General features: G+C 45.8%; 1 protein-coding gene across 2 annotated transcripts; it reads left to right on the forward strand.

Annotated features, from left to right (window-relative positions):
- The first annotated feature begins 500 nt into the window (after window positions 1-500).
- On the forward strand, window positions 501-9,884 carry LOC142904437 (active breakpoint cluster region-related protein). 2 transcript variants are annotated; one of them, XM_076050535.1, is made up of 22 exons: window positions 502-789; window positions 911-1,014; window positions 1,748-1,852; window positions 2,459-2,692; window positions 3,251-3,358; window positions 3,451-3,514; window positions 3,615-3,667; window positions 4,312-4,449; window positions 4,545-4,675; window positions 4,776-4,929; window positions 5,078-5,191; window positions 5,358-5,433; window positions 6,009-6,104; window positions 6,211-6,291; window positions 6,374-6,471; window positions 6,741-6,842; window positions 7,510-7,673; window positions 7,748-7,887; window positions 8,945-9,079; window positions 9,160-9,265; window positions 9,350-9,491; window positions 9,676-9,884. In XM_076050535.1, the coding sequence occupies exons 1-22, from the start codon at window positions 738-740 to the stop codon at window positions 9,775-9,777; spliced, it is 2,499 nt and encodes an 832-aa protein (XP_075906650.1). In that variant the 5' UTR covers window positions 502-737; the 3' UTR covers window positions 9,778-9,884. The 2 variants fall into 2 exon arrangements, with proteins under 2 accessions (XP_075906651.1, XP_075906650.1); XM_076050536.1 differs by lacking the exon at window positions 6,009-6,104 and having other exon boundaries at window positions 501-789.
- Window positions 9,885-13,136: the final 3,252 nt, after the last annotated feature.

The raw sequence follows: 13,136 nt of genomic DNA on the forward strand, positions 1-13,136 counted from the left end.
TTTGAAATTAGAGCGAGGAGGAGGAGGAGGAGGAGGAGCAAATTTAAAAAGAAAAGTTGTAGTAACATCTATTTTCCTGTGGAGGGCAGCATTGCTTAGACCTATGACCACCTCCTTGTCGCAGCAGGAGGCAGCGGCGTGTCATGGAAATATATCAGGATTTCAAAGAAACTGTTACGAGTAGAAAAACATCTGTGAATCTTGATTTGAAAATTTATGATTTTTTAAAAAAAAAAAAAAAAGCATTTCTGAAATGATTTGTATCCATTTACAATATAATATATTTCAGTAACTTGTCGCTCGAGTGGCGATTTTTTTTTCTTTTTTTTCTTTTTTTTTTCTTCTTCCAAATAGCAGATTCTACCGCATTATTATCTCTCAGGGTTTTCATTTCAACTGCTTCGTTACTTGTTCTATGTGCTGCGGAAAGACTGCGCCACTACGGCCACTCAATGCTTTCAGCAACTGACGTGTGCGAACGGTGAAGAAACGCCTCTGACGTATCAGACAGAGGAAGTGAGGCAGCAGCCGAGGAGTGAGATTCAAAAAGAACAGTCAGGTGTCAGTTCCCTTCTGTTCAGAACTACTGTTTTCTTGCGCGGACAAAAAGCCAGCACATTTTCCTTATTTGTTCAGCCTTAAATTGAAAGAGGAAGTTTTTTTTTTTTTTTTTTTTTTTTTTTGCTGGTGGCAGAGCTGAGCTGAGATCTGGCAGATCGGAGCTCCGAGGTCAGGTGATGGACATCTACCAGGAGGCTTTGGATTACCTGCAGTCACACCATGTCGCAGGTGAGACAAGCCGCCATCAGATATCCATGTAGATTATTTCATTCATATTCATTGCCACATATTCAAGCAGATGAAGGTATTTTATCATCTTAACTTGTGAATCTAATTTGATGTGTGTCAGTGGAGGCTGCAGCAGAGCTGGAGGAGGATGTGTTCCAGGAGGATGAGGACTCCTGTCTGCTCACTTCGCTGGACCCAGACACCTCGGACCCGCCTGCCACTCCGGTGAGTCTGCACCAAGTTCTCCAGGCCATAGAGAAAACAACAGCAGCCTTCATTTGAAATAACAGTGTATATGCGGGGCAACACGTTGACACAGTGGTGAGCGCCGCAGTCACACCTCACAGCAAGAGTGGGTTCGTGGATTCGATTCCCAGGGTCTCCAGGGACCTCTCTGTGTTCATGTCCTCCCTGTGTCTGCGTGGGTTCTCTCCGGGTTCTCCGGCTTCCTCCCACACTCCAAAAACATGCATGTAAGGTGATTGGAAACTCTAAATTGACTGTGGTGTGTGTATGAGTGTGAATGGTTTTTAGTTCCTATTTGGCCCTAATAAAATGGCCACTGCTCTAGGGTGTCACCCTGCCTCCACCCTATGACAGCAGGGAGAGGCTCCAGCAGACCCCCAAGACCCTGAGAGCAGCAGAATGTGGGTATTGAAAATAGATGGATGGATGGTATTTATATGCTAGCACAGTACTTTCCGACAAAGTCAAAATAGACATTACAAGTTCAGCTTTTTTCTGACTGTCATCAAGTTGGAAAGTTTTGAGGAAGTTGCCACAACGGTGTGTTTCAAAAAGAAAATCCAGACATGAGACATGAGAAAAATTAGGTAACATTTTTTTTAGGTTGGGGTTTGAGAGTGGAATCAAACAAAAAACATTCTTGTTTTGTAACTAACTGAGATAAAATGTTAGGCAATCTGAACTTTCATATTGAGCGTCTTCTTGATTTCAGACACTGTGCACCCCTGAGGAGATGTTGGACAGGAGACTGCTGGTCCTCAGAGGCATCCTGAACAGTGAGGAGGTGTACCTCCGAGAGCTGGACGCCCTGCTGACGGTAAACAGTCACATATCTGCACCAAGACTTATTAAGACTTATTCGTCAGACTGTGCCATGCTGGAAAAGGGGAACGGCCCTGTTGAAATGATTTTCATTGCTGCTGAACTTCCTCCTTCTCAATTGGCAGTCGTTGCATTAAGGGGAAAAATGATTTTAAACGATTCATTTCAAAATAAGTGAAAATCCAAAGAGAGTCCGTCCTTTTTTGTGATTTTATAATTTTTCTAAATTCTGGCTTCTCGGTCATGTTTGTGTGTTCTTGGCCTTTATGGTGGTATAGACCTGCAATCTTCACATCTCCTCACTTCCACTTCCACTTCCACAACATAACAGACATCCTGCTTTCTGTAAATTGCATTTTAGAAAATTTAACAGGTAGCTGTGATTAAATTCTGTCTGTTTTGTGTGCCCAAGTCTTGTCTAGGTATTTTTTTTATACTATTTTCTCATATGTAGGTCCCAACATTTGTGTCTTTTGGTTTTTTGTTGTTGTTGTTGTTCATCTTCATTCTATGCATTTTTTTTTTTTAAATTTGCTGTTCCTAAGCAAAATGTGAAAGGAATTGTTTTTTAAAAAACATGTGCTTTTCTTTCCTTCTGTAGCCCATGAAGGCTCTGAGGGCCTCTGCTGGGACATCGCAGCCTGTTCTGACCAGTCAGCAGGTCCAGACTGTGTTCTACCAGGTTCCAGAGATCAGGGACATACACCAGAGCTTCTACTCAGGCCTGAAGGCTCGACTGAGCTCACACTGCCTGGCTGAGTCCTGCTCAGGTGGAGAAGAAGATGCAAAACAGTCTGGCTTCAGTTTGATGGTGGGAGACCTCTTCTTGAAAATGGTGAGTTCTCTGTTTTTAAACTTTCCATTGTGGCATGAAAGGCACGATGGAAAAAATACTTATATTATATTTTATAATTTATGGCTGCATTTGTTTTTCCACAAGCAAGCAGGCTTCAATAGGGGTCCATACATTTATATCAACCCTCACCTCCCATTTTGATGGCAACTGCAATTGCAGTCAAATTTCTTAAATATTCCACAATGTACAGAACGAACCAATTCTTACAATATTGAATAATTTCTAAATAATTAAATGTATTTTTTTTTTTTTTAATTAATCAAGAGGTATAGTATCCTGTATTTATTGAACACAAACAGGTCACCAGCAGTGATGGGTGCAGCCCTCTTTAGTGTCATTTGCGGCACCTGTGAGTTTCACTGTTCACTCTGTTTCAAAGAACATAACCTGGATTCTGAAAGGAAAAGACTTTACTCTACAAGATGGAAATCCCATCTCAAAGCCAGCGTTTTCCATCCTTGTATTGGACGTTAATCCTAAACGCAGAATCTCTTCAAGTCCGGTCCAGCCACTTCCTGCCTGTTTGTGCTGCTGCAGGTGAACCAGCTCGGTGTGTACGGGGGCTTCATCGGAAACTACGAGGACGCCGTGGAAGTGGTCCGACGGAGCTCGCACTCGGACGTCCGCTTCCGGCTGCTGGCTGAGGTAACGCCGACTCTGCGCCGTCAGTCTACACAACAATCACACGTTTTGGCTGGTGCAACTGACAATTATCTCACCATGTCTCCTCTGTGCAGAGCATGATGCCCAACAACAACAACAACAGCTCCGACAAAACACACAACACGTACACGTTTGAAGGTACAGTATATCCTGTTAATGGGCTGCTGATGAATCTGAAACTCTGTCGCTGACCACACAGCTGACTTCCTGGTCGTTGTTGTTGTTGTTGTTGTTGCAGCTCTGCTGTACAAACCTCTGGACAGAGTCACCAAGACCACGCTAGTCCTGCAAGTAAGACTCTTAACCTGCTTCTGAAATATATACACACACAAGTTCAAAAGTTTGTGGTCACTGACTCGTTTCTGCATTGAACTGCATTATAACCAGCGTCCATTGAATAATCTACTGGAATGCTCGAAGAACATTAATAGTGCAGGAAAATCAGGATGTGCTGATTGTGCTGCTTTGAACTTGCTAAAACAAAATGCAAACATTTCTAAAACAAAGTAATGTAATGTAATGATCACATTTAGTTGTGTGTGCTAAACAATCAGAGCAGACAGAGCATCATGGTTTATATTTTAGGCTCTGAAAAACCACCAATTTTTCTGTGTTAGCACAGAATGTTGCTCACTTGGGTTTCTCTCACTCACTTTTAATTAGACATTGGAAATGGATTTCATCAAACACAAAAATGTTCCTATACTTGTTAAATCACATCTAGGCTGATTTTCATTGCCTCATAAGGGTGGCAGAGCATTCAAGATCATCATTTCATCAAACTGCTTACAATGGAGTTCAATGCAGAAATGAGCAGGCGATGACCCCAAACTTTTCAACGTGTGTGTAACTTTTTTTCCTCCCTCACCTGCCAAATGGCTGAAAACCAACCAGCCAACCAACCAGCCAACCAACCATGTGCGTTGATGTTGCAGGATGTGTTGAAATCCAGCCCTGCAGAACACCAGGACCTGTCGTCCCTGCAGGAAGCCCTGCGGCTGTCGCGCAGCTTCCTGCACGGCCTCAACGAGAGCTCGCAGCGCAGACGAGAGGTGACGCTCAGCCACGGCGTGGTGAGGTTCCCTCCGGAGGAAGCAAAAAAAAACCCCACTGGCTGCAGCCACCATAAGCCCCGCCCACAACTGCTGCCATTAATTTTCCCCCTCAGAGGCGTCAGCTGATGCGCGACGGCTTCGTGTTGGACGGCGGCGGCGGCGGCGACGGCGAACACAGCCTGCGACACCTCTTCCTCTACACCGACCTGCTGCTGTGCACCAGAGTGAAGCAGGCCACCCGAGGGTGAGCGGGAGTGCGCCACCGGAGGGTGCTCACTCACTCACTCACTCACTCACTCACTCCTGGCTTTGGTGTGAGTGTTGTTTTTTTCTTCGACCTGTAGGAGGCAGGAACATTACCGCTTCTGCTGGTACCTGCCGCTGGCCCGCCTCCGGCTCCGCTGGCAGGCAGAGCAGCAGCGTCCAGTCGACCCCCGGCTGCACAACATGAGGACCAAGATGTTCCTGTGCAGGGAGCAGCTGCAGCAGCACACAGCGGTGGGAGACTGTCAGGAAGAGGAGCATTGAAAGAGAGTCCGGGTCTTTTAACCCTGTGGTCCCTGTGTGTGTGTGTGCGCGCGCCCGTGTGTGTGTGTGTGTGTGTGTGTGTGTGTGTGTGTGTGTGTGTGTGTGTGTGTGTCTCCAGAGGGGATCCAGAGCGCTTGCAGCTCGCAGCAGAAGGAAGCTGGAGCAGGTGCAGCTGATGATGTTCACACACTCGGCCCAGTACAGACTGGAGCTGCACAGTCCCAGCGGCAGGGTAACTGCAACACAACGCAGTGACTCACACACACACACACACACACACACACACACACACACACACACACACACACACACACACACACACATATATAGAGACAGAAATGACTGTAAACCATTTAGTTCCTGGCACACTTTTGCATCTGCTTCTCTGTCCTCTGCAGAGTCACACTCTCCTATTCTGGTCCCTGTACAAGCTCGACGAGTGGCGAGAAGCGATTCACAGGCTCACCACTGACAGTACGTCCACAGCTGCGCTGACACAGGAAGGACAAGTGGGTGGGGGAGGGGGAGGGGGGGGAGGGGAGGGGGGGGGGGAGGTCTGAACGGATTGTTTTTTTAAGACATGACGATTGGGTGCAACAGTTTACGCCTCCCACTTCTCCTAACGGGGTGAGGAACAGAATTGTCACGGTGACCTTGAGAGCACGTTTCATCATTCTGTCGCACACATCAAACTGATTGGCCTGATTTCTGAGCAATCGCTGCGTTCCATCAGTGCATCCATTCCTGTCTGGGGTATTGAACTCTTAATCATGATCACATAAGACTTTATTTGTGGCAACACATGCATGCAGCGTCTCTGCTAAGGTGTGAAAATGTTGGAACGCACAATGAGACATGAAGTCGTTCCAAATTTAAAAGAAAATATAAAAATATAAAATGTCATCAGATAGTCAAATATTGAAAGGAGAACTTCACAATGTACTTTCTGTTTACTTTTCTATCTTTCTCTCTTTCTTTCTTTCTTTCTGTCTTCTATTTTTACAACGCTGTTGATCTCTCTCTGTCTCTCTGTGGTCTGTGGTTGCCAGTGGTAGAGACCGTTCCCCCCGACCTGCTCACACTCACCAGTGCTTGTGTGAAACTGAGAATGACCCAGCGGCCGCCCCTGCAGACTTGCGATGCCAGTATGTTCACAATCCTCCGTCGCATTGTGAAATTCAACCTCTTCTCTGTTCCTTTATCACGATTGAAAAACAGACGAGACGTTTTTCTTTTTGAATGGTCTCTCAGCACCGGCGGAGGAGGACCAGTGGCTGTGCGGGACCCTGGGGGTGGCGGTCCACTCGGCCTGCGGCCTCCAGCAGCCGGCCTGTACGACCCTTCAAACGCAGTTCAAGTTCAAGTCTCGTGTCTCTCTGATCAAAACCAGAAACGCCTCTTGTCCCACTTTCAGCCGCTTACGTGAGTGTGGAAGTGGACGGCTACGAGTTTCATGACCGACGTGCTCAGACGCACTCCTCAGTGCACAGTTTGAATCCCACCTGGAACCAGGTCAGAACCAAAGTTGTTTCTTTAAGCTAGGCTAAAGCCAGTGTGAAGCTGCTAGAGGACGACTTTGTGTCTAGACAACATCCAGCACCATGTCGACTGGAGTCGACTGCGTGTCCAGACGATCCCGGCTTTAAACATGATCAGCCGCTCTCACATCTGTGCTAAACCCAACCGGTAGCCGGGATCACAGGGCTTGAAAATGAGACGCCAATGTTCCGATGCAGCAGTCAGTAACTGTGTGTGTGTGTGTGTGTGTGTGTGTCCACCAGGAGCTGTGGCTGCAGGTGGACGGGGTGCAGCACCTCAGGGTGCTCTGTGTGAGTCAGTGTGACGGACAAGACGACGCCATCCTGGGGAAAATGACCGTCCAGGTCAGAAACTGGCGGCGGTGAAAATCGATCCATGACGCTGAAAGGAGAAGGAGAGAAACTTAGCAGCGAAAGTTTCGCTCATCCTTCAGCTTTATCTCTTCATTTCAGCAGATTTAAAAGCTTAGGGGGGAATAGAAACAACCTTAATAAAGATGAAGAGCACTGATCATTGACATTTAAGTGTCTCGCAGAAGAAATTGTGCAAGTCAAAATGGCAAAATTACCCAGGTGATCTATTGTGACATTTACAAATGTTTGACCACATCTTTTGTGTTGTTGGCTTTCATATTGGTCTGCTGCCCTCTATTGGCCAAATATGGCATTTACAGACATTGTTGGTGGTTTGTTTTTTTTGTTTTGTAAATAAGTATCAGCAGACTTTATGTCGTCTGTACTGAACTTTCAGTTCACATTGGCTCTCCTCTCTTCCATGCTACCCACCACTAACCCTGTCCTTACTTCAAGAGGACATCCTGGGCTTTCTCGTGCTATATTTTGATTGGCTGGCATGCAGGGAACTTCCTCAGGGACAGCTTAGGGTCAAGCACATTTTCTTTCTAGCACTCAGTCTGGACAACACAACTATGACATGGTGGTCACATGGCCAGTAGTATGAACTCTTAGCGTGGTCTTATGTGTGGCTTAGATTTCTGATGTTTCCATTCAGGTCAACCCAAAATCCCTGAACACACAATGGAGGAGACGGACTGTAAGCCTGGGCCTGGTGGAGGTCACCCTCTCCCTCAAGTTCTGTCCCCACCCGACTGGACCCCCGAGGTCCGAGGTCCAGCCGCAGCCAGTCTTCTGCGTTGCCATCGAAACAGTCGCCCAGTGAGTCAGGCGACGCCTGCGCTGTTTTTCTTGTGGTAACAGATGAAACCAAACCATCTGAACTCCTCCAACAGGCAGGAGGGAGTGCTGGTGCCCCACGTGGTGCGCTGCTGCGTGGAGGAGGTGGAGCGCAGAGGCATGGACGAGGTGGGGATTTACAGGATCTCAGGGGCCGCCAACGACATCACTGAGCTCAAGACGGCGTTCGACAGCAGTAAGGAGACGGACATCTCTCCGCTCAAAGATTCCAAACATGGTTATCGACGCCTGTCAGCTGGGCAGAGATTGGGTCAATCATTTATAAAGTTGACGAGTCGACGTAATCGATTGCAACATAAATTCGTTGACTCGAAAATTAAAGTCTCACTGACTTGTACATGCTGATTTGTACCTGCAGTGTGGTACTGAGCGCTGAGGGTGGCAGTGTCGCTCGTTGTTTACGTCCTGCAAAAAAACAGAAGAAGAAGAACAGCATCATCATCATCATCTTCTTCTTCTTCTCTGAAAAGGCGCGAAAGGTTTCTAACATTTAGGAATAATTCATAGAAAATGAAGCAGAGAAACAAGTTCGGTGCAAACTCTCTGAAGCTCAGCTAGCATTCCAGTGTAGCACGACGGCGATACGCGAACACCTTGAACGCCGACACCCCGGAGTCGCTGCATCAATAAAAAATGGTAAATGCGTACTTTACGGCAGTAATTAGTGACTTACAGCCCCTGTCAATACTAGCATTTATACTTAATTGTCAGTCTTTCACTTGTCACTTATCAACTGTGTCATTTAGGGCATATTAATTTGATATTTAAGTTGTAAGAAATCTGTTCACATTGCATATATACTTTAAATCGTGAATTAATATGCCTAAGATATTTTACTATGTCACAGATCAATGCTTTTTGTGTCATTATTTTAATGTATTTGTTTAAATATGCAAGTTTTCAGAGTGCAACAGTATGAAACAGGTGTGAAGATTTAAGCAAGCTAGGTTCAACAGAAGTCCAAAATAGGTGGTGAAAATAAAGAAGATAATCGTGACTCATTGACTCATCGAAAAAAAAAACAATTGACAGATTAGTCGACAACAAAAGTAATTGTTAGTTGCAGCCCTAGATTGTTGCTGCAAAAGGGGAGCTCTTTGCACCATCTCAGTAAGAACCAAAGACGATGGACCTCTGGAGAATCACAAAGGCCAATCCAAAATCTTCCAAAAACCTTCCAGTCCAAAACAAAGGTCAAAGGTCAAAACTCGTCCTGTGCGTTCTTCCTTCAGACCTGCGTGAAGCAGTGTCCAGGCTGAGGACGGCTGAGGTCAACGCTGTCGCCGGAGTCCTCAAACTCTACTTCAGGGACCTCCCAGAACCTCTTATGCCCGCCAAGATGTTTCAGGACCTAGCCAGGATGTTAGGTACGTTTGGTTTATACACCTTCAGAACAGTCTCCGTCTGTGCGAAACCTCTCTGGATCCCACGGTCTCTCCTCTGGTAGACATCCAGGACACAGACTCCAGACTGGTCTCCCTGCTCTCGGCGCTCTACTCGTGCCCTGACCCCAACCGCCACACCTTCCTCTACCTGCTGCAGCACCTGCAACGGTTGGACAGAAACCATCAGCAACACCTGAATGCATCGCACCCCCTGATCCTACACAGCAGTAACTTAATTCTTCTCCCCTCCAGAGTCTCAGAGAAGGAGCTCGTCAACAAGATGTCACCGATGAACCTGGCAACTGTATTTGGCCCCAGCCTCTTGCGCCCCCCTGTGGTGGGACTGGGTCATGTTGGCCCCGCTGTGGATATCTCCCAGGAAGTTGTGGTGCAGGTCAGTCAATGCAGACAGTTTCTCATACATTCCAGCTGTTTTGTTGAATAAATTGTTTTAATAAAACTTTTTTGTACATCTGAATAGGTTTTTTGTTGTTAAATGATTTATTATTTATTCTATTATGATTTGAATATGTCTGTCTGTCTGTCTGTCTGTCTGTCTGTCTGTCTGTCTGTCTTAGGTCCAGGTGGTTTTCTGGTACCTGCAGTGCAACAATCTGCCCACAGTCCAAACATCTTTGCAATACGACACAGACAGTGAAGAAGAGACCACCCACGTGTGAGGGACCACCACCAGCGTCTCTGTCCCTTCAAATACTGTTTAACTATTCAAAAATAACTGTAAATCAATTCAAGTATTTATTGATGGAGTAAAAGATTTTTCAGACGACTTTTGCAATATTGTCTTTTTTCCGCACCTGCAGCTGTTGGAGTGTAAACTTTTAATGCAACATGAAAATCTGGTCTTGAATTTTTATTCTAGAACAATTTAAACTTAGTCATCGTCTCCTCTTTTGCATCTCCTGTTTGCAAAGCGATCATTTGCTTATTTTTCCAGGTTCATTTTTATTTTAAGAAGGATTTCATTCCAACCATATTGCATGCAGACTTTTTTGCACAATGAAAGTGGATGAATTCCACTGCGAGGAAAGGCAGATTCTTGTTTTGTGGAATCCATTGTGTATAGTAACATGAAACAGCAACGTGTTTTCATGGAACAAAAAAAAAAAAATCACGAGTGCAGATGTTAAAAAACAAAAAAGGTCAAAGGTCACCTCCCTGAGCCTGAAATCCAATCGGTCACGGTTCAAATCCAACTAGACGGAGTTCACCACGCGTGTACGCGCCATAAAAGTCACTTCACACACATCCAAACACCCGGACTGGACCCGTCCACACCACAGATGGGAGTCTCCTTTCAGCCACAGCACCTGGACAAGACTGGCTTGTGTTACCCCCCCACCCCCACCCCACACACACACCCACCGCCCTCAGCCTTTTGATGGCTAATCCCTCAGCCTGACTGCAGCTCTGCAGCTCTGACACAGTCAAGGCACTTTGGGGTTTGAAGCCATAACAACATCCAGAGAGCCAAACTGTAAGAAAATGATGGGATCGCCCCCCCCCCCCGAATCCCCCCACCCCATCACTCCCCCACCCGCCCGGCTGCTCCCAATGCCATAAATCAACCGTCCCCTCCAACACGGTGGCTGCCAAAATAAAGTTCCACCCGGTGGCTGCAGAGACAGAAGATCAGGAGGGTCCAAGACGACGAGGGGAGAGAGGAGAGGACGACTGGCTGACACCTGCAGCAGGAGGGAGTATTTACAGCGAGTATCCTGAGCTGCCACATGCCACAGGAAGTGTTCCACGTGCACACAAATCTTTTTTTCTGTCATCCTGCACGTTTGTGAGAATGCACGCTTGAAGTCGCAGTGTGTAACATCTAAACGTTTCTATCGACGTGAGGCACCTGTTATATTCTGTACATACTGATAGCAATGTATATTATTCATTTTCCATTACCTCATACTTGCACTTTATAGCAACAGTTCAATTATCCATTTGCACTACGAACATATATATGTATATTTTGTATATAATGTGTATACACTGTACATTCATATTTAATTCACTGTGAAGCACTCGGGTTGGATGCAAACTGCATTCTGTTGCTCTGTACTTGTGACATGTGCAATGACAACAAAGTTGAATCTAATCGAATCTCATCTAAACACATCTGCATATTTTTATATAATAAATTCACTGAAAAACAACAAATAAAAACACAGAAAGGGACCATTTGAATGGAGTCGGCCCTATTGTGACCTCACTGTTATCCAGGTCGTGGCTCAGCTCAGCGCTGATTTCACTGGCTGGTCTTAAAAAGATACGAGGACAAATGCAGTGTCGTAAAAGATGGAAAGGTCGTTATTCTTCTTTGCAATGCTGTTTCTTTCAATGAAGACGTCTTTCACGTCACAACAACAACTCCAGTTGCCCGAACTTAACTCTTCTACTTTAACACGATCTTCGTGCGACATAAAAATCTGCTGCCCTCTTTGAAATAACTCCTCCTTTAAAAGTCGACGAAATGATTCCGTTTCGAATCCCTCAGTCTGCAAATGTGACCTCAGCGAAGGAAAAAAAACAAGCCAACTTTAATTATCTTTCCAGGCACCACCTGAGTGACAGCAGTGGTACAGGGAGGCAGTGCAGAGCTCAGGATTCCCTTCAGAAGCATCAGGCTGACAGATGTTGGCCTGGAAATACTCTCCACTCCATTTATATTGGCAATAATTTATCTAAAAATGTGCTCCTGTGCACATGTTTGCAGATCAGTGTTTAGAAATGTCTTGGTGTGTGTGTGTGTGTCTAGGTGTGTGTGTGTGGTGAGCTGTGCCATGCTTGATTAGTCCTAATCTGGCCAGGAGTCGGGTTGCCATGTCGGCAGCGCGTCTGTGTGGAAGGCATGCAGGCTGCACATCGCGAGGATTGACCTCTTAGGTTAACAGAAGCCCTGTGCGTGTCTGTGTGTGTGTGTGTGTGTGTGTGTGTGTGTGTGTGTGTGTGTGTGTGTGTGTGTGTGTGTGTGTGCGCGCGTGTGCGTACGTGCTAAGAACTGGGTGTAATTTTCCTGAACTTGGACTTGTGCTGCTGCCCCTGAGCTGTGTTGAAAGAAGAACACAAGAAAGTGATGAACAGCCTTGAACCAAGAATCAAACAAAAGTTTTCATGAAAAAGAAAATTCACAAAAACTTTTTATGAAGGTGTTGTCACTTTCATAAAAAGAAAATGAAGGGATGAAATTTTTCTCTTGATGACGTCACACAAATACTTCCGAGGTCCGTAAGGAGTATTAAAATGGGTGGGAGGGTCAGTGTCTTGTTTGTCACTGTGTGTGTGTGTGTGTGTGTGTGTGTGTGTGTGTGTGTGTGTGTGTGTTGGCTGAAGGTCTTGTTGAACCCTGGCTCTGGTCGCTGTGCTGGTGGACTCACCTCTCGTAAAAAGGTCCCCGCAGCAGGTTGTAAACGTAATACCACACACACACACACACACACACACACACACACACACACACACACACACACACACACACACACACACATTTGAAAGCGCCTCGGAAAAATTTGTGTTGTCAGTCCAAAGTGGAGAAAAGCGCAGATCCTCACGTCCTCCAGCAGGGGCAGGCTCCAGTTGTCTGCTAGGGGCTGTGTAAGAGTGTGTGTGTCTGCGAGGAGGTGTGTGTGTGTGTGTGTGTGTGCGTGTGTGTGTGAGGATCAAACTGTCGACAGAGACTGACTGCTGACAGGTGCTTCCTGCTGAGCACGCACACACACACACACACACACACACACAAGCACATACACACACTACTTTTTATCTAAAATCTGTTTTTGCATTTTTTCTAACACTTTGATCAACGAAACATGATGTAACGTAGATTTGTAAGTGGCAAAACAATATAATATATAAATTTATATATTAATATGTGTGTAAAAAACATATGGGTGTGTAAAAGTTTTTTTTTAACAGTTTTGGTCGCCACCATCTGTTAAGACAACAGATGCTTGATTTTATTGCCTGAAGTTGCCGGGCAATAAACATCCATGCAATGACATCCATGCAAAAAAAACAAAAT

The sequence above is a fragment of the Nelusetta ayraudi genome, unplaced genomic scaffold, assembly GCF_046127955.1.
Source record: "Nelusetta ayraudi isolate G7.1 ecotype Tasmania unplaced genomic scaffold, CSIRO-AGI_Nayr_v1 ptg000128l, whole genome shotgun sequence".
NCBI classification, from domain to species: domain Eukaryota; kingdom Metazoa; phylum Chordata; class Actinopteri; order Tetraodontiformes; family Monacanthidae; genus Nelusetta; species Nelusetta ayraudi.

Excerpts from the sequence above, each read along its gene's own strand:
- LOC142904437 (XM_076050535.1), top strand. The coding sequence starts at position 738 with ATGGACATCTACCAGGAGGCTTTGGATTACCTGCAGTCACACCATGTC. Across the intron at positions 3,359-3,450 it reads GCTTCCGGCTGCTGGCTGAG|AGCATGATGCCCAACAACAA; the intron begins GTAACGCCGACT and ends TCCTCTGTGCAG. Across the intron at positions 5,192-5,357 it reads TGCACAGTCCCAGCGGCAGG|AGTCACACTCTCCTATTCTG; the intron begins GTAACTGCAACA and ends TGTCCTCTGCAG.